The sequence below is a fragment of the Diadema antillarum genome, unplaced genomic scaffold (assembly GCF_040938485.1).
Source record: "Diadema antillarum isolate AM-2024a unplaced genomic scaffold, OU_Dant_1.0 seq00001156_RagTag, whole genome shotgun sequence".
Lineage (NCBI taxonomy): Eukaryota > Metazoa > Echinodermata > Echinoidea > Diadematoida > Diadematidae > Diadema > Diadema antillarum.
The window spans coordinates 39,818-67,711 of record NW_027271966.1 but is presented as its reverse complement, the minus strand read 5'-3'; the positions used below and the strand labels follow the sequence as shown (position 1 = coordinate 67,711).

At 39.8% G+C, this 27,894-nt stretch overlaps 1 protein-coding gene across 1 annotated transcript in view; it reads right to left on the bottom strand.

Moving 5' to 3' along the window:
- The window catches only part of LOC139744299 (calcium/calmodulin-dependent protein kinase kinase 1-like), a gene marked incomplete at its 5' end in the record, with an annotated part of 60,447 nt that extends 38,881 nt beyond the window's left edge, over window positions 1-21,566 (bottom strand). Inside the window, 4 exons of the mRNA XM_071654747.1 lie at window positions 4,999-5,100; window positions 6,502-7,204; window positions 16,544-16,640; window positions 21,416-21,566. Coding sequence (XP_071510848.1) covers window positions 4,999-5,100; window positions 6,502-7,204; window positions 16,544-16,640; window positions 21,416-21,566 — 1,053 coding nt within the window. The remainder of the gene's footprint in view (window positions 1-4,998; window positions 5,101-6,501; window positions 7,205-16,543; window positions 16,641-21,415) is intronic.
- Window positions 21,567-27,894: the final 6,328 nt, after the last annotated feature.

The following is a 27,894-nucleotide window of genomic DNA, read 5'->3' as shown; positions in this document are numbered from 1 at the left end:
TCGATGCAGATCACAAGTTCAACAGTGGCACAGATTGTGATACACAAAAATTCCACAATCAACTACTAATGGCTAGTCGTGGTGTGATAAGTTACTCCACCGATTCAGACCATGATTCAGACCATGATTGCAATCATGGTGCAAATTGTGAAAGATATACCTATTTTTCCATGATCAGCTACTAATGGCCAATCATGGTGTGCATAGGGGATCGCACAACAAGTGAGAACCAAGCATAAGACCATAGAGGTTTAAAAGAGAAAACAGATTGCTTTATCAGCAATCACATAATCAAATAAAGCCTATTTGATTCAATTCAATTCAAACCAATTCAATCCAATTCAATTCAATTCAATTCAATCAATTTTGATTCAATTTGATTTAACTTAATTCAAGTCACTTCAATTTAACTTAGAATTTTAAATTCAATTAGAATCAAATACATATTTCAGGGTATCTTTTAACTCCTACAAATGCATCTGGGGGCAAGGAGATTACCCTTGATACATCAAACTTTGATAATAATGCAGAACTTGCTCTGAAGTTTCAGGAAAAAAAAAAGAAGCAAACCTGAGTCTGAAGCTGCAAACTAGTAAACTCCCTTTTGATAGCCATAACACTTTACAGCCATACTTCAAAACCAGCTCATGTTGGCATTGGGAGGCAATTTGCTATGACTTGATCACTGGACATTGAATATATGCAGGTAATGGCCAATCATTCTCACTCAATCAAGGGGCGGTCATTCTTGATCGACCCCGATTCACCTTGAGGGGGATGACAGTGTGCTCCTTTAACGAGCATCGACTTTCTTCGGGTGTCATCCGCATCTGCACCGAAGGGCGGTGTGTGCTCACGTACTGGAATCAATCATGACATCTTTGCAAAAACTTCCACTTCCCATTTAGTGTTTCTGCATGACGTCCCTCGTACTCACACTCAATGTTACTGGCACATTGCCTCATCTGGGGTGGAACTTAAGCGTACCCTGGTCTTCAGAATCTACACCCATAATACCCTGGCGTGGTGGCCCCTGGGCGGGGCACCTGGAAGGGTATTCCCTTGCACAACAGATGTTGAGAATGTTCATGAGATCTATGCATGATGGTGTACCTTACCTCGGGCGACAGTATGATGCGAGAAGACAAAAACTTGGATCCAACTTTTTTTGGGGAAGACTTATTCATCTTTTGATGACAATCACTCATCCATAAGCTCTCCCTACCCCCCCCCCCCCCCCCCAAGCATCACAAAACCCTTTGACTCCTTTTACAGTCGTGGCATATTTATGAAAGCAAATGGTAACGCCAACAATGACTAACAATGCATCACAACTTTTGAAAAGAAAAAGAAAAGATTAATGACACTACAGATATCACATACTACACAATGATGACAATAAATAAGCTCTGAAAGGCTTGGCCAACAGAGGCAAAGAGTTTAAAATGTCAGAGCCATTATCAGGCCCCTGGAGTTTCCCCTCTACATCTTTCTAGCTGTGTTCTGTACCTTACAATGATCTAAAATGAAAAAAAAGAGTACATTTTGTTGTGTGCAGATACAATGTTAGATTCAACTCATACACGTATAGATTATTACACACAACACTCGGTAGCACTTACATTGTGTACCTAAAAACCAATCATCTTTTGAACATTTTGGGAATTTGACATTCAACCAACACTTAGCATGGACTGCACAGTATGGTTACTGTCGCAATTATTTTTGTCACTCTAGCAATGTCACATGTGTGGAACAAGAAAGCACTTCTTTTTATTTCAAATTCAGTGATTAATATATTTGTCTACAAAAACACAAGTCTGTTCTTATAGATAATACCATATATGGAAGCAAACTCTGAAACAGTTACACTACCAGTATGAGATATTCCATTCAAGCAAAATATGAACCAAACTACACTATATGTACTACAACTACAGACAATACTATACAAACTCTTGTGATGTATTAACAGAAACCTCACATTTTCTGTTGATACTGTCTCATACAACCATGTCATAAACAGGAGAATATTCCTGTTCCAGTGCTCTGGATTTTACATCACCATCTGCTACCACTAATTTAACCTCAAGGGGGCATTCGAAAGCAATCGTTACATAACACGGTAGTAACGCTGCTTCACTAATTGACGACAGCCAAAATCTATGACCCGACTCCACTTTAATTGTTGCATGGATACACAAATGCAGTCACAGCTTGGAGTAGAGCTGCCCTGGTCAAGCATGTGATGTCACAGCTGGTAATGAACCTGGTTTTTACCATAGGAGCAACTTACATAATAGGAAGGTCATTTTGTCTGCGTTTGTTTCTGTCCCCTGTTCCCTGTGAGAACCTGTGAGACTTTGTAAACATTCCAGTTTTGCAAATGAGAAGGAAATATCTCAAAGCACTAGAGATGGTGGACACCCTTGCACAGATGTGATATGAACAGTGCAGATGGATTGACAGATTAGAATTATAGAAAGATAGATAGATAGATAGATAGATAGATAGATGGATAGATAGATAGATAGATAGATAGATAGATAGATAGATAGATAGATAGATAGATAGATCGATAGATAGATAGATAGATAGATAGATAGATAGATAGATAGACAGATAGATAGAGAGATAGATAGAGATAGATAGATAGATAGATAGATAGATAGATAGATAGATAGATAGACAGATAGATAGAGAGATAGATAGAGAGAGATAGATAGATAGATAGATAGATAGATAGATAGATAGATAGATAGATAGATTGATTGATACAAAAGATAGCTGGATTGAAATATGAGTGAACACATAGTACAGGGCTGCGAAAATCAGGGAATTACCCTGACCCTCTATGTGCTTTGAGTGCTGACTAATCCCAAAAATTTCTTGGCATTGCACACACTGTCCAAAGTCCCCGGCAAACAAAGAGTAGAAAAGCTCTCAGGGAGATACAACTGTACCTGTGTCTTTACATGCACCTCATAAGACAACAACAATTCCAAAATCAGGAGGATTCTAATTCCCTCGTCAGGAAGTGAAGAGACGGTTAGTTAGTTTTCAAGGAACCTCCCTGCAGAATCATGGAGACTTGGCAGCTCTAAAGACAGACATACACACAGACAGATAGACAGATCATGGCCAGCGCCACATTTTCAAAAGTGGGGAGGGGGGGGGGGGGGCCACCTTCCGGGTTTCATGAGCTAACAAGCAAAAAAAAAAAGGCCTTCAAAAAAAAAAGGTGTGGGGGGGTCCATTCCGCCAGTCCTGCAGATATATAGACAGATAGATAGATAGATAGATAGATAGATAGATAGATAGATACACAGACACATAGATAGATATATAGGTAGACAGATGGATAGATAGATAAATAGAAAGAGAAAGATAGATAATTAGACAGAGAAGTCAAATATATAGACAGATAGATGAATAGAGAAGATAGATAGATGGCAAGGCAGACAAATATTTATTGTATTCTTTACGAACCAGAACCATTGCACTCTGTGAACACTTGCCCAAGCATAGGAAGAAATGTGCAGAAAAAAAAAACAACAAAGTTATACATGGCTACGAGTTATCCACAACACTGAACACATGACAGCTCCACCATGTGTGCATGTGTGTGTGTGTGTGTGCGCGTGTGTGTGTGTGTGTGTGTGTGTGTGTGTGTGTGTGTGTGTGTTGTGTGTTGTGTGTGTGTGTGTGTGTGTGTGTGTGTGTGTGTGTGTGTGTGTGTGTGTGTGTGTGTGTGTGTGTGTGTGTGTGTGTGTGTGTGTGTGTGTGTGTGTGAGTATCAAAGTCATCCAGCTCCCTGGGTGTGTTGACTTATGATTCTCAGTTGGTAGGATGATGCCACTGACCATGCAGAAGATTTCAGTCACCATGGCAGCAACATCACTGAAGGGTGCTAGTGGAGCTACTCCCTTCTCCTGAGGATGCTCCAGTGGAGGTCACTCTTTCACCTCAATGCCGAGAGAACGCCGGAAACGTGACGACCACGGGAAACAACGGGCGCTCGCCCTTTTGATACCATCTTCTTTAAGGAGGGATCATGGCTGAGCGATTAGTATCTCGGGTCACATACAGCAGAATCTTAAGATGTCCTTTTTTGCACTATATTGTAAAAGCACAACAGGCTACAGTCTAACATTCCCAGGGCTGCCAAAACTTGGATTCCTTCGAGCATGCATTGAGAACATGCTCTCACATGGATCTGAGATAATGTTGACAGCTCACAGTCTGCCTCCGCATCCAAACTCCTATCAAAAAGTTCCAGTAATTGCTCTCATAGCCGCATTCTCTTCATAACTATCAATCATGTCGTCGGACAGCTGTAGAAGAGTTACCGTTGCCACAGTTTTCCGAAATGAGCGAGGAATTAACCTTTACAGCTCCGGAGGCACCTGCGGAGCTGCCCTTTTCAAGAGTCACTGGACCGTATGCTGATACCCTTAACATGTGTCTGTTGCACATTATATCTGTTGGGTGCAGTGTGTGAATATGTGTATGGGTTGGTTTTTTTTTTCTGTCTGGTTCCTATCATTCCAATTCTACTCTACGCTGCCATTCAATCTGCATCAACACATGGCTGATTTGTTTATATTTTAATCCATGTAAAGTTGTGCAAAATTTCACTGTCTTCTTAGCAAGTGGACATTGACATCAAGAAAAAAAAATCTACACACTGGAAGGAGTAGGGTACAAACATGCTCCCCTTGGTAGCCAATGCCATTACACTTGTTTCTTTTGTTCTCTTTTTCTTTCTGTTTTAGATATACAGTCAAACATGTCTATAGCGGCTACCCAAGGAAGACGAAAGAGTGGCCATTGTAGACAGGTGGCCCTTACAGGCAGGGTCATTAACATGTCTTTTCTCTTGGGGCTAATTGTGCATAGTGGTGGCATACAGCAGGTGGTCGCTATAGACAGTGGTCACTATACACAGGTTTGACTGTATCTGTGCAGACTGGCGAATCTCAGACTACGGCTACTCACATAGTTTGTATCGTCCTCCTCGTTGTACGCCAGCTTGACGACGCCGTACGATCCCTTCCCGATCTCGTCTTTCAGGTGGTACTGGTTCAGCTGCACATAATTCTGGAAAGGGGTCGGTAAAATAAGTTTTGAGACAATAAGTGTCTTCCGTGCAATGGTGCAGGCTGGCTGGGGGGCATACAGTCAGACATAGAGGAAATACATATACATTTCTATGCAGTGATCAAGAAGGACAATTTTGGGGTGTCTGCCAGCCATTCTGACACACGTATTACAGTGTACACACCGAGTGGCCACAAGGGAAAATGGAAGAGCACTAGCCCGGCCAGGCAACTCAGTAATTACTTCTTCATGTGAAGTGCTTTTCATAACGGCATCAAAACTAATTCAAACTACATGCTTGGGACAACGGCGCAAAGGGGACTTTCGCACCCCAGGAATTGAATTGTTTGCATGGGCAATTTCTTTCATTTTTTTTTTTTTTTGGGGGGGGGGGGGAATTGACATTATTGCTTCTGAAGCAAGGCAGGAGAAAAAAATATTTGGAGCATAGTCCCAAGCCAAGTAGATTAAATTTCACAGCCACTGATGTTCGATATATAAAGCTGAGCCTCCTTTAATATTACCTGCAGATTGATATGGCTGTGTATTTTTCTGTTCAAACTCATTGTGCAACACACAAGTCGTATAACACCATCAACGGTAATATAATTCAATATGTGGATCAGGGACTCATGTGTGGAAAAAAAACACACACACACACACATTTTCATGAAATGGAGCCAACTGCCTTTTTTTGCGGCATGAAACTTTTGAGAATTGCCACTGGCATGCAATGCATTGTGTAGACAAAAACTTTCACATTTATTTTAACTTTGTGAATCTTGGCTCTCAAGAGCAAGTGAGAGAGGTATTAATTGGCAAAAGGTAGAAGGGAAACTCTACGGTATTATCAGTACTTCTTCCAAATGTATGTTGTCCCACATACAGGGAACTTCCTTTTCCAATTTCAGGTGCAAAGTACGACTTGCACAATAAAATTTTTCTCAAGCCAAGGCTGGAAGAGTGTTACACACAGAGGACATATGTAAAAAATCACATATCATAGCACTCAATTAACTTCAAAACAGCCTTATGTTCAGCTTCCAAGAGAAATACAAACAAACTATGAGTACCAGGGCATGATTACTATGTGCTGTAAGACTAGAAACATTCTCGGCATGAAACTTTCACAAATCACAGTGGACAGTCTTTTTCGCTGCATGAAACTTTCGCAGATTGCCAGTAGCATTCAATGTATTGTGTAGACAAAATCTTCTGTCTGCATTTCACCATTGTCACTCTTGGCTCCTCGCAAAATTTGCAAAAGTTTCATGCACGAGAAAATTTCTGGTCTTACAGTATGAGTCTTATTCACTGCAAAACTTCTTTTGTTTTTAAAGGGAGAGCATGACAGAGAGAAAGGAAGAGAGAAAGAGAGAGCAAGAAAGAAAGCATTCTTACCAGTTTATCTAAGATTGAAATGGTGCGGGATTCCTTGGTTGGGGGTCGTCTGGTGCGGGGCGAGGCACAGGGGGAGCCAGACGGCGACCCGTAGGGCGAGTAGGGCAGCGACGGGTAGATCCGTCGCGTGGCAGGCACTTGTTTGGGGGCACTCTGGCCATTGGGCACAGACAGCATGTTAGAGGTCAGGATCTGCTTCGGATTGTCTGCGCTGATGCTCTTGACGACGGTGCGCCCCCTCGGGCTGAGTGGTGGCAGGTCCCGCAGGCCGCAGCTGACCGGCCGCCCCGACACGTCCACCACGGGCATCGCCCCGCTCACCATGTGTACGCCGTGGCTGGAGTGCGTCTCCACCTCCGACTGGCTGTGCGATCGTATCCTGGTGTCGAGCGCGAGGTACGGTCGCCCGTGCACCAGCTCGTGGCGCTGCTGCCACGACTGAAAGTTCGACGAGGACTCGTCGTCGTCGTCATCCACGCCGGCCGTAAACACCACTTTAGTGTCCGACTCCATCGTGTCCATTTTTTCCTCGTCCTCCTGACTGTCCTTGGTGTGGTCACAGAGGAGAGCCACTCGGGCCGGGTCCTCACGCTCCATCCCCTCTCCGTTCTCTCTCTTTCCTCCAACCTCTTTACTTTCCACCGTGGTCTTGGAATCCATTCCGCACGCTACTTGTCCCTGCGATATCACTTGTTTCCCATTGCTGTCACAAAAGAGAGAAGAAGAACATCAGAAGAAGTTTAGCTCCGTGCAGAGCAGAGCAAGTCGTGCTGTGCCAACGGGTATTCCTGTCTGATCTGAGGCAGGTAATGTGAGAGCCTGGATCTTTTGTTCGTTCTGTTTATACATGTGGAACATGAGTTGAGTCATCGACCTATTTAATCAGGAAGAGTTCAAAATCAACCAAGAGAGAGAGACTGACTGGAAGTTGGCATTCTCCTGCACTTTATAGCGATGCCGACGTGCCGAATGAGCACCGTGCAGGATGTGAGTCAGGAAATATTGCTGAACGCTTCTCTGAATTTCTTTACTCTCGATATGATCACCCCAAAATCAAGCAAAACCACACTGCTTTGAATGCATGTCGTCATTCAGTAGAAAGACAGATCATAATCCCTTTTGAGTTTTGTGGGACTTTATCCCCCCCCCCCCCCCCCCCCCCCCCCCCGTCTCTCTTGAACCTGATCGGGATTGGTGGTGTCATGTCACATGACCTAGTGGAAGTGCAGTTCTTAGGATTATTGCCAGCTGTAGATTTTAACTGTGCAAACTGTGTGCCTACTTTCAGTAACTCTTTCCCTTCATTATTCCTACTCTGTACATCTGAAGGGTTTGGTGAGTCTTCTTTAATATTTCAAAAACAAAGCTAATGCAATCTTTTGAAGTACTGTAATAGTGGAAATTTTCATGGTGTTGACATTTTCGCGCATTTCACGCAACCAGAAGCTAGCGCGAAAATAAAAGCACACACGCAAATATTTTTGCGTGCCATATGTTCCATTAGCTCATGTCTTTATTCCACGGAATTAAAAACATGTGAAACTCTTCTTACCTGGCCAAGCACGAAAAATTAGTCCCGAGAAAATATCCACTTTTACAGCACTTAGCCTATTCGTACCAGACACTGATATGATGAAGTGGTACAAGAACATCTGGCATCTATACAACAACAGCAACCCTCCAAATTTGAAGTGCACAATTGGTTATGAATACAAAATAATCTCTAGCTTGCTACACTATGCCTTTGATATTATAAGCAAATATGATATTATCATTGCGAAAAATGAAAAGCTCAACACAATGTATATTTTGCATTTGGCCAATCTGCTAACATGCAGCCTTCTGGATCAGTTCATAATGCTGCACAAAAAATATATATACATATGTTAGCCAAAATTTCAAATACATGTACATACATTTAAAATGCATGCTGTTACTACTTCTTGATGCAGTCAATATTTTGCCATTACTCAGAATACTGTAAAAGTGGAAATTTTCGCAGTGCTGAAATTTTTGCGCATTTCGTGCAACCAAAAACTAGTGCGAAAATAAAAACACACAAATATTTTTGCTTGCCATATGTTCCAGCAGTTGACGCCTTGATTCCGCAGAATTGAAAGCATGCGAAACTCATCTTACCCAGCCAAGCATGAAAAATTACTCAAGCCAAAATTTCCAATTTCACAGAATATTGATGGAATCTCCTGATTTCCTTGAATTATCATACAACAGCCCGTTGAAGAAAAACTTGATTGAATAGAAGTATACATACATATTGATAAAAACAAGTTGAGCAGTGACAAATTTAAGGAATGAGTCGCACAGAACTGATACTGGGCTAAGTGACACCTACTTTCACATGCAATCATGACACTGTAACTTTGAAGAATATACATGAACATACATGGCCAGGCACTGGCTATATCTATCCATTGTGGCAGGAAACCAAACTATGAGTAACATTACTGTAGGTTTTAGGTCAAACCAAGTAACTTGAATTTACCAATTTTTCTATAACATTTTCAGCTCATCATATGCAAACATGCATATTTGCGTATCTCATTCAATTGCAAGCATCTCTAGAGGATATCTTACAATAAACGTGCCATCTCCCTACCCTCTTTCCATCGATCTACCTTCTCTATCTGTCTATCTATTTGTCTATCTATCTATCTCTTTCTGTCTATTCATCAATCTATCTACTATCTATCTATCTCTTTCTGTCTATCTATCTATTTATCTATCTATCTACCTATCTATCTATCTCTTTCTGTCTATCTATGTATCTATCTATTTATCTATCTATCTCTTTCTGTCTATCTATCTATCTATCTCTTTCTGTCTATCTATCTATCTCTTTCTGTCTATCTATCTATCTATCTATCTCTTTCTGTCTATCTATCTATCTGTCGATCTATCTACCTATCTATCTCTTTCTGTCTATCTAGCTATCTATTTATCTATCTATCCATCTATCCATCTACCTATCTCTTTCTGTCTATCTATCTATCTCTTTCTGTCTATCTATCTATGTTTCTACATATCTATCTATCTATCTATCTATCTATCAATCTATGTTTCTACATATCTATATATCTTCCTATCTATCAATACCTATTTCTACATCATCTATCTCTTTGTCTATTTGTGTAGAGACTTAATTATCATTTACCTTCGTACCTACCTCCCCTAGCTATGCCCGCCATTTGTTTTGTTTTGTTTTGTCTTGTTTTGTTTAGTTTTGTTTCGTTTTGTCTTGAGGGTCAACTCACACGTCATCACAAGCCACTGGGCAGTTGGCCCTTTGTGGCCAAAGAGCTGTAAAACTGAGAAATGACCATCTTCAGTCCCTACACTAAAATCCCATTAACACGTCCGCAGATTCTATCCAGGGGTCAGTTTGGATTTTTCTCTTCTTTTCTATAGCAGGTGGCATTTCTGTGGGTAGCATCCCTTGGGCTATATGAAAGGAGGGTGAAGGGATGAGGACTGATACACATAAATATATTTTAATATCATATACCCCAGTATACGTGTGTGTGTGTGTGTGGGTGTATGTGTGTACATGTATGGGTGTGTGTGGGGGGGGGGGGGCTAGGTAGCTATTGAGAAAGAACAGATAGGCAAATAGGCAGATTAACAGATAAACTGATAAACAGTATACGCAAACACACACACACACACACACACACAGAGGGAAAGAGATACTATGTACATAGATAATGTATTTTTCTTTTCTTTTGAATAGATTAACAGTCAGATATAAAGAAAGCTTGGCTAAAAGGAATCACTTCCTAAAACAGTACGGGACTCAGTCAGCACAAAAGATAGTGGCTTATAAGAATTAGGGAAGCATGGATATCATGGACTGAGTTGTACCTATTTCCCTAGGCTGGGGTTTAAAATTGTTAAAAATGAAGATCAATCTGACATCAGTCTTTTGAGGTGAACTTCAAGTAGATGATTTTAGAATGCAGGGAAGGAATACATATATATAACAGTATAATTTGAAATTTAATATGCTTCTGAAGGAATTCCCACCAGGGAAACATTTCAGAGAGAGAAATGCATCCTGGGAAATATGATCACAGAAGTGACCTCATAATCGGAAACAAAATGTAGATTTATCATCATTTTGGTAGCAGAAGGGCACTACTGAGAGATACTTGAACAGCATTAACAACCCTCTGATTCTAAACTGACAATATCAGGAGTGAAAGTCAAGAACACTGTCAGACTTCCTCCATTGACATGCAGATATTACCATACCATATGGTATGTATTCCTTGTGGCTCTGTGTCGATCTGCTATGATAAGAGAGCGACGGAACCACAATTGCGGATACGGGAGATATTATAGATCAACAGGCCTCAATTACGACCGCATGAGGGATTATGGTTTTTCCCTAAAACGGGACATTCCTGTCGTGCGCAATGGTACTGCACCTCACCGCTGTTTATCCCAGAATTAAAATATCACAGCCACGAACAGGAATGAATGCTCTAAATAGTGAGGTTTAGAGGATAAGACTACGGACTATCAACTATGAGGTCCCTGGATCAAGTCTTTTGACAGCCACATTTGTGCCACTTGGCAAAGGCACTTTACTCTCCTTGCCTGGTTCTCTTGATGGGACTGAAAACTGTCTGTCCCATGTTTTGTTTGTAGTATTCGCTGCTCTCTAAACAGTCATATAAAACAAATCAATTCAAAATCAAATCAAATTATAATGTAATTATAAGACATAGACTATAAAATGATTGGCTGCTGAAATAATAAAACTGATGGCAGAAGGCAACCAGATTGATAAACAAAATGAGATTCTCCCACCCATGAAAATGCTTCTTTGAAAATCCCTACCCCATAGCACACACACACACATCTTTAAAGGGATGGTATAGTTTTGGTTGGGATGGGAATTCAGGATTTAACTTCATGCAGGAAAATTATAAACCACTTACATGATATATTAACAAGCATACAATATTCTAGGTGGAATTAAAAGTTTATTTGATGAAAATCAGTTCTTTGAAATGGCTGAGATATCCAAAAACAAAACAAAGTGGTCCTAATAAAAGGTAGGTCCCACCTTCTCAACCAAAACCATATCTTCCATGAAACAATTTACCCATCATTCTACATTTGTGCTCACGCATAGATACACAGACACAAACACACACACACACAGTTCAAACACTTTCAGCTCAAGTCAGTGTTGCCAAAGGTTATGTTAATCATAGTTACGTAATTGTATGACACAACATTGATGTTTTGATCATCTGAATCTAATCAAAACCTCAATCTAATTTTCCAGCATCTACTTGCAGCACTGCACACTCAGGTGCGCATCTTGGGCAACCAGAATACAGCCAGACAAGTGTATATTGTAAAAATTGACATTTTCACGCAAATAATTTTTCACACTCTGCCGGGTAAGATGAGTTTGGTTTGTTTTTAATTCCGTGGAATCAAGACATCAACTCCTGGTACATATGGCAAGCAAAAATATTTGCATGCTTTTACTTTTGCGCTAGTTTCTTGTTGCGCGAAAATTTCAACACCGCGAAAATGTCCATTTTTACAGTTATGTTCATCGTACACTTGCAAAAAAGCTATAACGTACATTAACTGAATCCAAACCCCCTGCATTATAGCTTGGGCAATCCAAACTTTCATTACAATCTTTTTCCACATCTCACTCAAGTTGGGGAGACCACCAGTAACTCCATTGGTCAAATCATGGAAGGTGTCATTTTACAAACTTCCAAGGGGCCAGGAGATAGGACGCATTCCCCCATCCTTGATGATTTTTCTGAGGGAAGAAATAGTTTGCATCGCATCATTCCAGGGTGTAGTGGAATTCAAAAGAGAGGCACAGTGGCGGCAGTTTTCGTTTAAAATGAGTTTGCCAGGTGCGTTGAGGAAAACAAAGAAGCTATGCGGAATCCTACTGGTACCAATAAAATCATGAATACAGAGAGACCGGTAAGAGTGTTGCTGGCAATGTGCAAGTTATTTCGCAGTGCAGCGTAACAAATTTCAAATCCACCCATTTCAGACACCAGCAATAAGAATCAAACAAAGCAAGTAAATAGGCTTTATGCCCCACCCCTCCGCACCACTCCCCACCACTCCCCACCCCCACCACAACCACCACCAATGCATAAAGAATGCGCCAAGGCCTGAGATTAAAACTTATATTCCAACACATATTTCAAGACTAAAAAGATGCTGGTAATCATTAAAAAAGTCCTTCACACATCCACATTGTATCACACTTCATTTGCACACTCCTTCCATTGTGCTTTTTTAATACAAAGTACTGTAAAAGTGGATATTTTCGCGCGACTAATTTTTCGCGCTTGGCCGGGTCAGAAGAGTTTCGCGTGTTTTTAATTCCGCAGAATCAAGACATCACGCACAAGAACATATGGCAAGCAAAAATATTTGTGTGCTTTTATTTTCGCGCTAGTTTCTGGTTGCGCGAAATGCGTGAACATTTCAACACCGCGAAAATTTCCACTTTTACAGTATATTACTGTCTTTTGCTCTGATGAATGCAAATCACTATCAACGGAGTATTTGCAGTGCTAAGAATATTCTTAAATCAGATTCAATAGTAGATACAAAGAATAAATGTGGGAAATGCAAAATCATTGTGCAGCTAAAAATAAAATTTCATACTGTTTAACATCATGCAGTATCTTATCATCTCTGATTTTTGGAGGGGGATAGAGTTGTGGTCTCAACAACTGGGCAATATACAGAAATGTGCCATTGTATATATATTACATACTTTATGAATCAGGACTTCTACGCCAACTTTGCAATCGGTTAAATTTGCAAACAAGAACCACTTTGAAGGAATGTCAAGTAAATATCATCCCCTTCCAACAGAAAAGTTGGTGATTTTCCTTGCCTGGAGATGATAAACTATGCATTTATGTTACAGGAGGTATAATATTCTTGCGAGTTGATCATTTCATGACTGTTGGTAGATTAATAATATTTGTGAACATTTAAAACAAAACAAACAAACTGGGGAAATAAACAGTGTACATCATAATTCCACAAGATTCCTATAATTCCACAGCTACTAAGAAACTCAAAAGGGATGCATGACCTTCAAAATCATAATGTGCTGAAAGTATGTTTGCTCTCTGCATCCTATTGCAGTCAATAAATTCAGCCACTGAAGGAAGCCACTGTGTAGGACATCCTTTCATTTCTTTAAATAACTTTTCTGACATCAGAGACCGCTATACTCAGTTTCTTTGCATCAGTAGGGTGGTACGTAAAACGGGATTGATAAACCTCAAGTGCAAGCTGATTGGAACGTACTATAAAGGGGATTAAAAGCCATCGTCTATTTATCACGTTCCTTGTGGCATGATGTTTCCAGTGGGTGATGTTATCTGATTTCAGTGGAATTGTGTCAAACAACCGCGCTGTGTTAACGCCACGATGCATTGAAGCGGGCAGTGACTTTTGCGATCTACGTGGAAAATGCATTAAATTTCACGGGCTGTTCTCTACGTGGATATCGTGCACTTAATAGAGAATATATCATTAGATACCATGGCCTTCACAGCTATTCCATCAGGAAGTGCACCAGCCTTATGTTTCTCTGAAAGGAAGAATTCGAAAGAGCTCAAGGGTATGATAAGATGAAGAGATATGTATAAAACAACCAACCCAACAAACTGAAATAAAAAGGAATGAGCATCTAATCTGTGAAAATTTTCTACGCTAAGCATGCATACCGAGTTGTTCCTGACAGTAAGACAGATTGCTCATAGCCTTCTCAACATAGCAACACCCTATGGCACAAACTGGATTCTGCATATTGAATTTTATTCAAGAGGAACCAGTGAAGTGAACAGCTCATCCACAAATCCCAAGGGAAAATCATCCCTTGTAAATTTGAATACATTAATAAACTGACCCATCTAAAAATATCAAATTCATACACATTACTGCAACAGGTCCTCATTTATCAAAATTCTGAGCAAACAGAATCTATGGATACTGCATACAGTGCATTTATATTTTTGTTATCAGCATCATTGCGAACAGTGAAACTCAACCAGACATAGCCTGTGTGTGTTTAAGGACTACAACATCTTTTTTTTTTTTTTAACCATCATGAGGGAAATCAATACTCCACACCTACATATGAATATTCATCTCATTAACAAGTCAGCCTGCATCCTATATCAATGAAGCCACATACTAACTACACAGGGACAGTAATAATATTTTGCATCATTTGTTTGTTTTTTTAGTGTTTGTTGGGGTTTTACTGTACCCTGATATCCGTATCCCAAAGCTCATCATCTTTTTATGTCCTTTTCAAGAGAAGTGTACTTTAATACACAAAGAAGAAAACATTGTTTATTCTTTTTAAAGCATTTGGAGCGTGTTGTAATGAACACAACTTTCATTATCATTACTACGATAATCATCATCAACAGAAAGCCAAATAAAGGTGACAAATAGTGACTACCATGGTACTTTAAAGCAAGACATATTCACAGCGTGAAATTTTCGCGAACTTGACCCGGCACCCTTTTTCGTGGCAAATTGCCACTGGCATCCAATACAATGCAGTAGACAAGAACTGTCTCATGCATTTTGATTTTGCGAATCTTGGCTATCACAAAATCTGTGACAATAAAATACACACAAAAATTTCTGGTTTTACTACAAGTGATTTGTGCCATCATCTGTGTCTTAAAACCCTTGATTAGTATGAAAGAGGCTAATCTGACCTGAAGCACTGCTAAACCTTGTTTAAAGGTGTATTCCCAAGGAGTTTGTTTTCCCTTGGTTCCTTGTTTACCATGGCATTTTGCATATCAGGAGTACCAAAACTTAGTGTTTGCCCTGTAAGCTGATACACAGTGGTTCATGGATTTGCAAGTACCATTGAGTCACTACTTTGTGACTTGTATACAACTGAATTAGCAAGTGCTCTACTTTTCACCAGCTATGAAGAACAGACTGGTAAATGCTAGATACTCAGTAACTTAAAATGCCAGTTTGATTCATCTTTATTAAATTTTTTATTTTTTTGACCTACAAGTAGATTTGGTAGCCTCTTGTACTGCTTATGCTGGCAAAATCTCAATCAAAGTAGCTGATTTCACATTATCTGATCATCGATGCTTATGTAGATTAGATGAATACAAAACAGAACTTGATCATTAAAAGTTAAAAACTACATCTGGCAAAAAAAAAATCACAAAAGTGGATATGTGGGGCTACTACGCGTGTTTTGTTCATTTACAGCATATATATCAAATGTCTGTTTAGTGTTATTAGATGGTCAAAATTTTGGTCCACACCAGCATTTGCATCTACACCTTACAAATAGACATGCTGCATTATGAGGTGAAACAAGAAAAGTTTTGAAGTGTTAATCTTTAACTGGTGTGCTTTAACTCCCCCTGGCCTGTTGGTAAAGTGTATGCACCATTGCAGGCTGCAAGTGCTTAATAGCACAGACAATACCAAGTCATGGAATTCAAAGTCCTCAGCAGTTTCCGCTCGAAAGGACGGGTGCAAAGGCAACCAAATCAATTGTTGGCAATTGCCATGGGACCGTCGCACTGTCTGGTTGTACTACCACCCTTGGTACAGCTTGAAAAGTAATCTTTCCAGCGCTGGTCCTTATTGGCAAACCTTAAATTTTTTTTCAACGACTTCTCACTTACAAACCACGACTGGCAACACAGTATAGAAGTATATCCAAAGTAGAAGAAGTATAGCCAAAGACAACAATGCTCTGTGTTAATATGTAAGATCAGAACTTTGCCCGTATTGTCTTTAACAACTTACCAGCTTGCACTTTCTTCCGACGAAAAGTCGTCGATTTCAATCTTCAAAACGAAACAGGGAGTCATGATGTTTCGTTGGTGTTTCGGTCTACGATATCAGATAGCTAGTCAACTGCAGGGCCAAGACTTTATAATGTTTGGTAACTGCTCACTGGACGAGAGAAGTAAAAAAGGCCGAGTCAACGGACTAGCCAAAAACCCACCTCTTCTCTGTGATTTGGGGCTGGTCCACGCTGCTCCCGGGCGACAAATCCGAGGAGCTGCTCCCGCGAAACTTGTCGCAAATTGTGGCGCTATTTCCTGCGAGTGCGAGAGACAAAAAGACAAAGAGAGAGAGAGGGCAGTGTCAAGGTAAGCCAGCTCGGCGGCGAGGCAGACAGAAGCACGAGACACGTCGCACACGTTCCTTTCGTCTGACTGCCTGCCCCATAAACTCCTCAAGAGCTTGTTTACGCTGGTAGGTTCAGGGGCCGTTATCACTGAATGGTAAACACCTAAGGTCAGGATGATACATCGTGGTAGCACAATGCGAACATCAGAAGAGGGTTGGGGGAGGGGTGGGGCACACTCTTAAGGGTAAATCGAGGCCATTTTCTGCGATACGTATATTTGCTCCCTACAAACATTGCATGGTTTTTAAACGCACATCAGTTAGGAGACCCAAATCTTAAAACCAGACTGGTCTACTTATCGCAATAGTGCAATCATAATCTCTTCGGTCAGTAGCTTGTTTTTCATGGGATTTTTGCAGGTTGCTTTCTTGTGATTATCATTTCATACCTTACTGCTAAGTTTAAGTTTCACCCGGGAAACTGGCAACAGATTTGCAAATGTATTAAAGCGTGCATCTCCAATTGCCCACAAATATTTGACCTGCATAAATTCAACAAGCATACTTCTCTTCACCTTTGACCTGTTACCTTTAGAATAGGGAATAATGAGCACAAACAATGATCCTCTGACCACGATATATCAATTGATAGATGACAACGATTTGGAGGTATTTGTCCTTATTGGTAAGCCCTCATGATTTTTAAAATAATTTGGTCAAGAGGGAATCTTTCTTTTTTTGGAGTGTTCATGTATGTTTCAAATATGTAGGCCTACACGTATACACCATGGTATTCAAAAGGAATAGTACACATTTCATGCAAAAACAGAACCAGAATCCAGTTCAAATATAAACAAGGTTTACAGCTTTACTGGTACATACTTTCAAAAATAAAGACGACAATTTCAGAGATAGACATACAGCTGTATTCAATGACAATCATTACATTTCAAATCTATTGCATTTTGCAGTACAAATTAAATGCATTTTTTAAAATTTGATGCATCTACTCTGAGCTCCGTAGAGTAGTTTTCCAAATGCTTATCCATGAAAAAGTCTGATTCAACAGATGAATGTTTCATCAGTGTTGTGCACTGAATGCCGTGATGTGCCCCCAGCTTGAACTGTCATTTTGCCCAAGAAGCAACCCCGTTCCTTTTCCCATTCCATGACTTGCAAATTGGGGTCATCGCCTCTTGATTAGAGGACTACATCCCTGGCCAATATTGCCAGAGATGAATCTCAGTCAGAATTAAGTGGAGTGGCTATTGCACTCATTTTTCAGGCATCTACTGCCAAGCAAAGAAAGAGACTTCTTGATGACAAACAGAAAGCATGAGAGCTAAACTAGTGCTAGTCAATTATCAACAATCATCATATGAAGGGAGGGATATAGGTACCTAAGTTTCAAGTTAAGCACATGATATCATTTATGGTGTTTAAGCAGCTGAGAAAACAACATCAGGAAAGGGGGGATTTTACATAATGTGATTGAGAGCTTGCTCTGAAAAGTACCACTGAGGGTACACTACTCTCTATATCAAATCATTTTCTATAGGTCTGCTGGTATTCCCATTTAATGATATTTGGAACATAATTAAGTCTGTATTAATCTTCTGCAGGACCTAGGGCCTTCATTAGTTACAACGCATCATCACAAAGAGACATGAAAAAAGCAAAACTCATTCTCCTGTTATTTGACTGCAATCCCAAGCTTTACTATAATTGACATGCTGCTACAAAATGATTACCTTACAAAGTATGTATGCATATAACATGATTATGTAACAGAAAAACAAAAATTTGATTTGTTTAGAAAGTGAAACCTTCATGCTTATGCTGTATTCATTTCATCAAAATCATTTTATTGCATTTGCATTACATTGGTGTGCCTGAGTACGCTGGTATGACATAGAGACGACCTTACTAACCAATATGAGTCAATATCACTAAGTACAACTTTATTCCTGAAATGTAAATGTTCTACCAAAATCTACCACTTCCCCCTTAAAATGCTGATCACCGACATTGCCTCTCACACACTGAATAATCCCAGTAGCAGAATATGACGGCACGTGTTGAAGAGAATCTGCGCTCTGCGTCGCATTTATATGCGGTACGATCCCCTTCATTCATGTCATCAATTTTCTCCCAGTCATTTTTACACCCACGCTGGGCCCTCTTTTAATGCAGCCCTGTCCGTCCATGAACCCTGGGAGCCTCTTCGGTTGGGGGTGGGGGATACCAACTAACGGGGTGGGGTTGGGGTGGGGCAAAATGGAGGGTACTGCTGCCAGGGGCTTGCCACAGGGTGCTTGGCTGGCTTAATACATGGGGGCAATAACCTTTGGAGCTGCCTCATCACCTCTGTGCCAGTAGCACGTCAGCTTACAGCACACAGATTTGCCATGACGGAGCTTTAGAGAAATGAATCACTGAAGTGTGTGCTTGCAATGTCTTTGAAAAAAAAAAAAAAAATTTGGCTAAGATATACACCTGGTGGGTGATTTTTCCTGCTCTATTTGTTTGCTAAACATCATAAACCCCCTCATTATCTTGTAATTTTTAACATTCAGTTTATCTTTAATGCAGCAAGCGTACAGAGTTTTCCTCAAAAAGATCCGGTGCATGACAAAAAAAAAATGTCAAGAATGCATACTCTATTTTTAATTAAAAACTGTCTGATGATTACTATAAAGCCATTCTTATTACCAAAAAAAAAATAATGGCATGAAAACTCGCGAAGTTAGCCCCGACTAAAAAGTTGTGAAGTTTCTAGAAGAACTGCATTTGCCCAGTTTACTCATTCAGCACACACAAAAGGAAAAGAGGATGTGGAAATCATGTGAGTAACTTCACAATTTTTCTGCTGTGTATGTTCTCATCACAAACACCTTACTTCACACCTTGACTTACAAGTTTTCATGCAAAGTTTCCTACCAGCAATTTGGTGAAGTTGCCACACAACCTTTGCCCTAACTTTGCAAGTTCCTAACTTTGCGAGTTTTCAAGCCCAATAAAATGGCCCTTTGCTTCTAACAGATTCCTTTCATGAAGAGACAAAGGCATTCCAGGAAAATGATCAAGAACACATTTGCCAAAATTTGTTGGTACCCCTCCCTCCCCCCATCAACATCTTGCAGATGTTTACTACGGACACAACCACGGACACAACAGGTGCATGGCTGGACAGTTACAATGTACGTGTACATCATGTTTGTTATACACCTGTCCATGAGGAATTTTCAAGGTATTATTTGAAGGCCATTCATTCATGAACCTAGGACAGTAATACAAGCTGTTTCTCCAGCTCATTTTCTGGTATTTTTTCAGTCAGAAGATTAGGATCTCTAATATGAGCTTCCTGGAGGCATACTGTAGTCACTTTCTGGACTATTGATGGGAGAAGAAATCCATGTATATTCCTTTGTTTTGCTTCCATACAGTTCAATAGTGTCATCTAAATAGCTGAACTGATATAGTTCCTTTTTCCAAGGATATTTTCTTCATGTTATTGGGTAGTCAGCTAACTCTTAAAGCAACAATGAATAAGTAAGAAAGATGACAAAATCTATAAAAACATGTTTTATACAGAACTTCTAATATTCTTTGTATTTTCTGCTTATCAGACCACATTTTGTGAGCACATGACTCTTTCTTCCCTTTTAATGACATAAGCGAGTGATTTATAAGTCAAAAGAGAGAATCATCTTTTGAAAGGATAAAGTTATACAACTTTGCTTGCTTTCATGCTATGCACTATATGTTACATCTCCTGGAAAGTGAATATTGGCTAACATGGGGCTTTTGGAGAAAAATATTAACTGTGCAAATATTTGGATATAGAACATTGCATTCAAATCTAAACTATGTGGCCTATAATGAATGTATGTGCTGTTTGGGCTCAACCCACATGTGTTGATCTACACTGTATCATCTACTGTGCTTCAAAGTGAAATTCTATGTCAAGTAAAAGATAAATTTGTAATTGCAGCTGGGCTGCTCTTGAATCTTTTAATCTGTGACTCATAGAGCAGATTTCATTGACTATTTTTATGTTTTTTTGTTGGAGTCATCTTGCATGAACACAATGACATGCAAAAGATAGTATACTTTCAATGCTTGGTCTTGGTATTACATCATAAGCAGGTCAGTGTCATAACTAGGATTAGACTATATTTTTTAACATGCTATCAAAAGGCACAGCCAAACATGCTGGGGAAAAAAAAAACACAGTTCTGCAACAATTACAGACCAACAGGTGTTTTTAAATCAGAATGTATTTCTCAAGAACTTCAAAATAGCTCAGAATAATTTACAGCATAGTTCCCCAAATTACTGTAACATGAAGATGAACAACTTCATTACAAGAACAGCACAATACATTAATACCTCTAGGCCCGAATTCATGAAGGTGGTCCAATTGAAACCATGGTTTAAACCATGGACAAAGACCGTAGTTTTGTATGGGACGCCAAGTGTTGCATGGCCTATTTCGTTAGACGAAATTAGTGATTTCATAACAAAATACGCCATGCGACACTTGGCGCCCCATACAAAACTACGGTCTTTTGTCCATGGTTTAAACCCTGGTTTCAATTGGACCACCTTCGTGAATTCGAGCCTTAGGGTTCATACTGATTTGCATAATTGATATCTTTTGGTGTTAACTGGTGAACGCCACTTAAGCCAAATAATGTTCATTTTGCATCCCTAATCAATGGAAGTTCGCAAAATCTCTCACCTGCTCCCATTTTGGTGCATGTTCCCCAGTCACGACTCTCGCTACACTCAGGGCTTCTCCGGCGACGTTTCAGCACAGGCACCCAGGCGGGCCACATGCATGCGTCCGCTGCTCCCCCGGCAGCGAGGCTCCTGCAGAGCTCCGGAGCAACGAATATACCAGTCAAGATTCACGGGTGTGTCCTCTCTTCAACTTGCTGGTGATTACAAACCTCACTCTCCTGTAAAAAACAAGATATGGGAAAGTTTGCGTCATAAACAAACACACACAAAGAAACAACAACACAGAATATGGACATTGGATAAGATTGCATCACAGAGTTGAAATATACAGTATATACAAGAGTTGCAAAATATGTCACTTGAGTAACTTCACTTTAAATATGCTGATTGTGATAATGTTTGCCACTCATCAAACGTTTAATTATTTCAAAGGAGGTAAAAAATGCCATCTGAGATGTTCAAGTATGACATACGAACTAGCAGAATATATTCAGTGTCTAAGCTTGCCTTCTAGGAATGGAAGATGCACACTTCCTATGGAATTTGAAAGACTGTCATCTCTGCATTAATGTCTGTATGAACAAGAGGCGCTTGCAAGAGACGAGGTGAGATAGTACTGAAGCAATGCCCAGGCCTAACACCTGAGCAGCAGAGCATGTACAGTAGATCGAGTGATAACGTATGGTGTCCGAGGCACAGTAGCTACTTTGAGATTCAGGGTATCCATATGCTCCTGAATGGAGCCAACAGCAATGGAATTAAGCCAATGCATCCATTACACAAAACACACACACACACACACACCATCATAAAACATGACTCGGCAGAAATAAAGAAGAAACACACAGAGGCAAACACGTATTGCGCAATCCCAAACAAGCCAACACATCACAGGGTCACATGACAAATCAATCTATATGACGCTCAGGACAAATATATACAGGTAGTCATGTGATAAGGCTCACGACAGAGTCTCTCATACACACACACACACATACAGTGTATACAGACACACAGAGTGTGTCTTGTCGTATGTGTTTTTGTTCGCTCCTACTGCTGTCAGAGAACTATTAATGTAAAACATCTTTTGAAGGAGGCAAAAGTTACATTCACATGACTTTCCTAAACTTAAAAATTAGCTCGCAGTTTCAATCTTGATCACAGCAATATTTTAGCCCTGTATAGATACACTCTGAAGTTAGCAAATCTTGAAAATCAGTCAAGGATTAGAACTACAAGACATCTAAGGGTTTACACTCTATCCACGAGCTGCAGAGGGTCCACACTCTCACTGTCTGAGTTTACATCGTGTGGACATGATAATCAACAAACTCGAAAGTTAGCATGACCTCTCTGTGAACCCTATTCCCCCTCAGCTTCTGGGTCAACCTCCAGGGCGTGTTGTACACTTTGCTGTAGTGTTGCACATTATCATGCTCATTGCAAGCATTGTATGTATGTATTTCTTCCCATTCTACTGTTTAATCATTAGGTGGTACTCTCGCTCAGAAATTCATTTCTTAATATTTTTTTATTCCATTTTTGTTTCCATTTTTAAGATTTCAGTGGACGCACCACATCATAGTGCAAAGCTGCAAGCTACATGTAATCATCAAAGCTCTCGGGATGGATTTAAGGATTGGTGGCATTCAAGGGCCCTCTTGGTTGTAATAACTGGATTTTGTGCAAAACTTCTTAGAATTTCTGTTTGGCCAAGTACCTAAATTGTACCTGATTTCGACTGTAAGATTTTTCTCCTTTACGTCGTAAGTCAAGAAAACAAAGACACCAAAGAGCAAGTTTGGTCAAATTCTAACAAACATATCCAATGATTATTACCAAAAATTGCCACATATAAGTTTGTGGTCTTTGGGCATTTCGCAAATCTAATACGTATTTCCAATGATACTCTGTGATGTATTCACTAGTACTGGACTTGTAGGAAGAAATTTTGCTGTATGTTGATGGTGGTTTCCCTAAGTGGACATAGAACTTAAAGGACAAGTTCACCTTCATATGTATGTGGATTGAGTGAAGGCAACAATGTTAGTAGAACACATCAGTGAAAGTTTGGGGAAAATCCGACAATCCGTTCAAAAGTTATGAATTTTTAAAATATCTGTGCAATCACTGCTGGGGGAGAAGACTACTACAGTGTATGATGTCACATGCGTACAACGATATAAGGAAAATAAAAAGAGAATTTCACAAAACTTGACTTTTTTAATAAAGTGCACATTTCCTCCACTTGTTACTGACTTATGTAAGGGGTAATATTATTCCCCTGACTTCTGAAAGAGAGAAGTTGAGTGTTCTTTTATTATGTGAGAAAAGTGAGAATATCTTGAATTTTCTTTATACTTTCTTTATATAGTTGTACTCATATGACATCACAAGCTATAGAAGTCTTATCATCCAGCCATGACTGAGCAGAAACTTCAAAAATTCATAACTTTTGAACGGATTGTCCGATTTTCGTCAAACTCTCATTGATGTGTTCCACTAATATTGCTGCATTCACTCAACCCACAAGTCTATGAAGGTGAACTTGTCCTTTAAAGGATAAGTCCACCTTCAGACACACATACATGAGGGTTGATTGAATGCAGCAATATTAGTACAACACATCAGTGAAAGTTTGAGTAACATCGGACCATCCATTCAACAGATATGCATTTTTTAAGTTTCTGCTCAGTCACTGCTGGATGAGAAGACTACTACAGCTTGTGATGTCACATGCATAGAACGATATGAAGAAAATAAAATGAAAATTCAACACATTTTCACTTTTCTTGCATAAAAGACCACTTGACTTGCCTCTTTTTTTAACCCGTTGAGGACGAACTGAATTTGCTACAACACGCATTTCCCATAGACACTTGCCCGAGTATACTCGGGACTCGTCCTCAACGGGTTAAGAGGGAAGGGGGAATAAAATTACCTAAAACATACATCAGTGACAAGTTGAGAAAATGTGCACTTTTTTCAAAAAATAAAATTTTGTGAAATTCTCTTTATAATTCCCCTACATCGTTCCACGCATGTGACATCATACACTGTAGTAGTCATCTCATCTGGCAATGACTGTGTAGATATTTTAAAAATTAATAACTTTTGAACGGAATATCCAGTTTTCCCCAAGATGTCACTGATGTGTTGTACCAATATTGCTGCATTCAATCAATCCACATGTATGTGAAGTTGGACTTGTCCTTTAATCTCCCTTCAAAGTAAAGAGGACTAGTGATACCATGGCGCTACTAAACAGGAGCTCCACGCTGGTACTGCCTGGCCCCTTTCTTGCTCAAGGGGGGAATTCCAACATCTGTAACAGATGTCTGATTAATGACCTCTAGTTTCTTGGCGATCTGTCACCCCACAGTGGGAAGTGCCTTACCAACTGTTGAGGGGTTTTTTCCGTGACGACGGATGGAGAGCATTTCGGCAGGTTCGAGCTACATACCCAGCTCGCTGTGACACTTTGCCTCATGTGTCCTCATTTTGAGTGGGTGAGTGGGAACACGAGAGCACGTGGGTACAAGGCGCTGGGGGAGGGGGAAGACAATACGCAGGGGGTGTATTCAGGGTTGACACAAATTTGTATGTACCTCACCTGACATTCAAAGTCTCGGAGAGCAGGATGACAATCAAACAGGAGCATCTCTCCCCTTCCCCTCCCCCCTCCCCCCCCCCCCCCCCCCCCCGATATCAGATCTGTATCTACCCTCCTTGACGGTCAGACAATGGCTACATTCACACAAAGAAAATAGCACGACACAACATTAAGGAACACCATCCAAATACCGAGATTTTTTTTTAACCTGTTCAGATAGACAAAAATCTCCCCCGCTTTTTGCCAATCTAAATAATTTGTCAACAAAACTGCACATGCCCCAAATCTGCCTGAACGGTGACTTTTGCCCTTGTGTTTGTGCACTGTTCAATCATGCATGCTTTGAATGACGGGATAAAAACACTGAAGATTTACTCCCACAATGTCGATTTTTACCCCCACAGTGCTGACTACATAAAGCATAGATGAATACCCCCACCATGTACCTTGTGCTAGTCCACATACACACATATAAGCATGCACACCGTATTCACACAAGCAACATAATGAAACATATGCGTACATACACACAAAGACACACATGTCACTGTAAAAATACACAAAACCAACTACACACAATACATAGAATACACACATGGATACACAAGTACACCCAACACAGAACAAATGGAGACTTACACACACACACACACACACACACACACACACACACATGCAAATGAAATATCGTATTATACCCATTCCTGCCCTCACCTGTATAATTTTATGTCTCTTTTTTTAGCTGCCCAACATGATCCAGATCCACCATTAGTCTGCAGTAGGCCAATCTTTCGAGCATACAAAGCCAAACGCACCTGGTGAAATGCAAGAAGAAAAAGAAAAACCAAAACAGATGGTCAAAAATGGAACATGGAGTAGCATTTAATTCTTGAACCAGTTTGTGATCATTTACTCATGCTTATGAATTTACTTTGCTGGGGACTCAGATACAAAGTAGATATAAATTCACATGTAAAAATTGAATATATTTCAGTATTTTGAGTTCAGTTTACTTGTAGCAGTTGTTGAGCTTGCAAGCCTGAGGCAAGCCTTTAAGTCATCAATTTTTGCCGCACAATCATGCATACTGTATATGTATCACTAATATGTTCAGTAATCCCGGCACTGATGTAGCTCATGAATATTCATCAATTCAAGTCAACGATACTCACTGGCGTATGACTATTCATACAGTCTGAACATTGGTAATATCATAAGAAGGCTATCGAAATCTGTGCCATATTCAAGTTTTCATTGAATAGATCATCATCAGTGATGGTTTGACAGCAGGTTAAATCAGTGCAATGATTGGAAAATAGATGATGTATTTCCAGAACTACTTTCTTTGACATCATTTTAGGGTCAGAAAAGGTCAAATATGAAATGACTAATATACACAAACTTTGAGCACTAGTATCAGTCTGACTATACATCCCAAAACAAGATAGAATTGTCTCCTGTATCCTGTATTTTTCTCTCCCTTTTACCAATGCAATGACTCAGTTTATACCATTATACAAAATGTAAACAATATGAATGTTAGCAATTATTGTGAATATCAAATCTCTTTAAATATACTCTTCTACCCTAAAAGCTTGGTACAGTTTGTATGTCAGATGGGATGGAAATGGGAATTGCACCTGCAGTTTCAAGGCATGCATTCTTACATCCATGGTAAAGAAACTCAAGTTTGCACAAAAAGGAATACAATTAATTTAAAAAAAAAAAATCTTTGGTTGAGGATGATCACACATCACTCCTTGGTTTGAGAAAGTTCACAGGAGTAAATGAAAGCTTGCCTACACATTGCTATCAAAGGTTGGTGGAAGCCTAAATACTGTTGCAGAGATACAAAATAGTTCAATGGTAGATACATATATGGTATCAGTGGATGCATGATCCACAACTTCAGGATTCTTTCCCCATATCTTTCCAAGAAAAAGGTTCCTCTTCTTTCCCTGAAAGACAATAGCAACAAACAAGCACTGTTGTTATGACTCACCCATGCAATGGTCACTCATTCTCTCCCTACAGACTCACATCTTCTTCACTTATTATGTAACAACCTGCAACTCTTGTAGCATTTAGCAGGAAACTGCACAATGCCTTTCTTGGGGCTGTTGTTACAAGTGCAATTCTCGAGAAAGCACAGGAGGTACTCTACAGGCAGATTAAAACAGTGTATACTACACTAATACCATGGCACAAAAAAAAAAAACCAGCAAAACTCGGGCATTTCAATACTCCCAACATAAACAGTTCTGGAGGGAAATATCAGTTTTAACAAGAAACCAGCAAGTCATCAGGGAGATACGGAGAAAATCTGCCCCTTTTGGCATTTATTCAACACACTCACATTGGAACGTATAATACATATGTACATACTGTACACACATACAGACACACAATCACAAATAGTGTATCACAGCTCATACAAATGATATCTTCAAGATAACACGTAAGCTCCACGTAGTGTGCACTCATTCCAATATTTGCGCTTAGTCATAGCCATGGACTGATATTTCATCTATGTCATCATCGAGAACAATTGTTCTGCAATATGGCTTTGGAAGACTACCCAGGGAGGCGCTTACCTCCCTTGAATATCTTTATAATAGATTCCTGTACTTTGCTATATGAATATCAGGTGATACTGAGTCACATCACTAAGTACTGTATTAAGATTTCTTCTTGCTCACTAAGAGCAAATGTACGGAGCATAGATTCATTTTTCATCATTCTAGTCCTCGAGGTGCTGAAGTAAAGTCAACATATGATACAATTCTTATTACATTCATATTTTTGATATTTCCTTGATAAAAATACCTTATGAAAGCATAGGAATAAGGTAGTGTATAATTTCA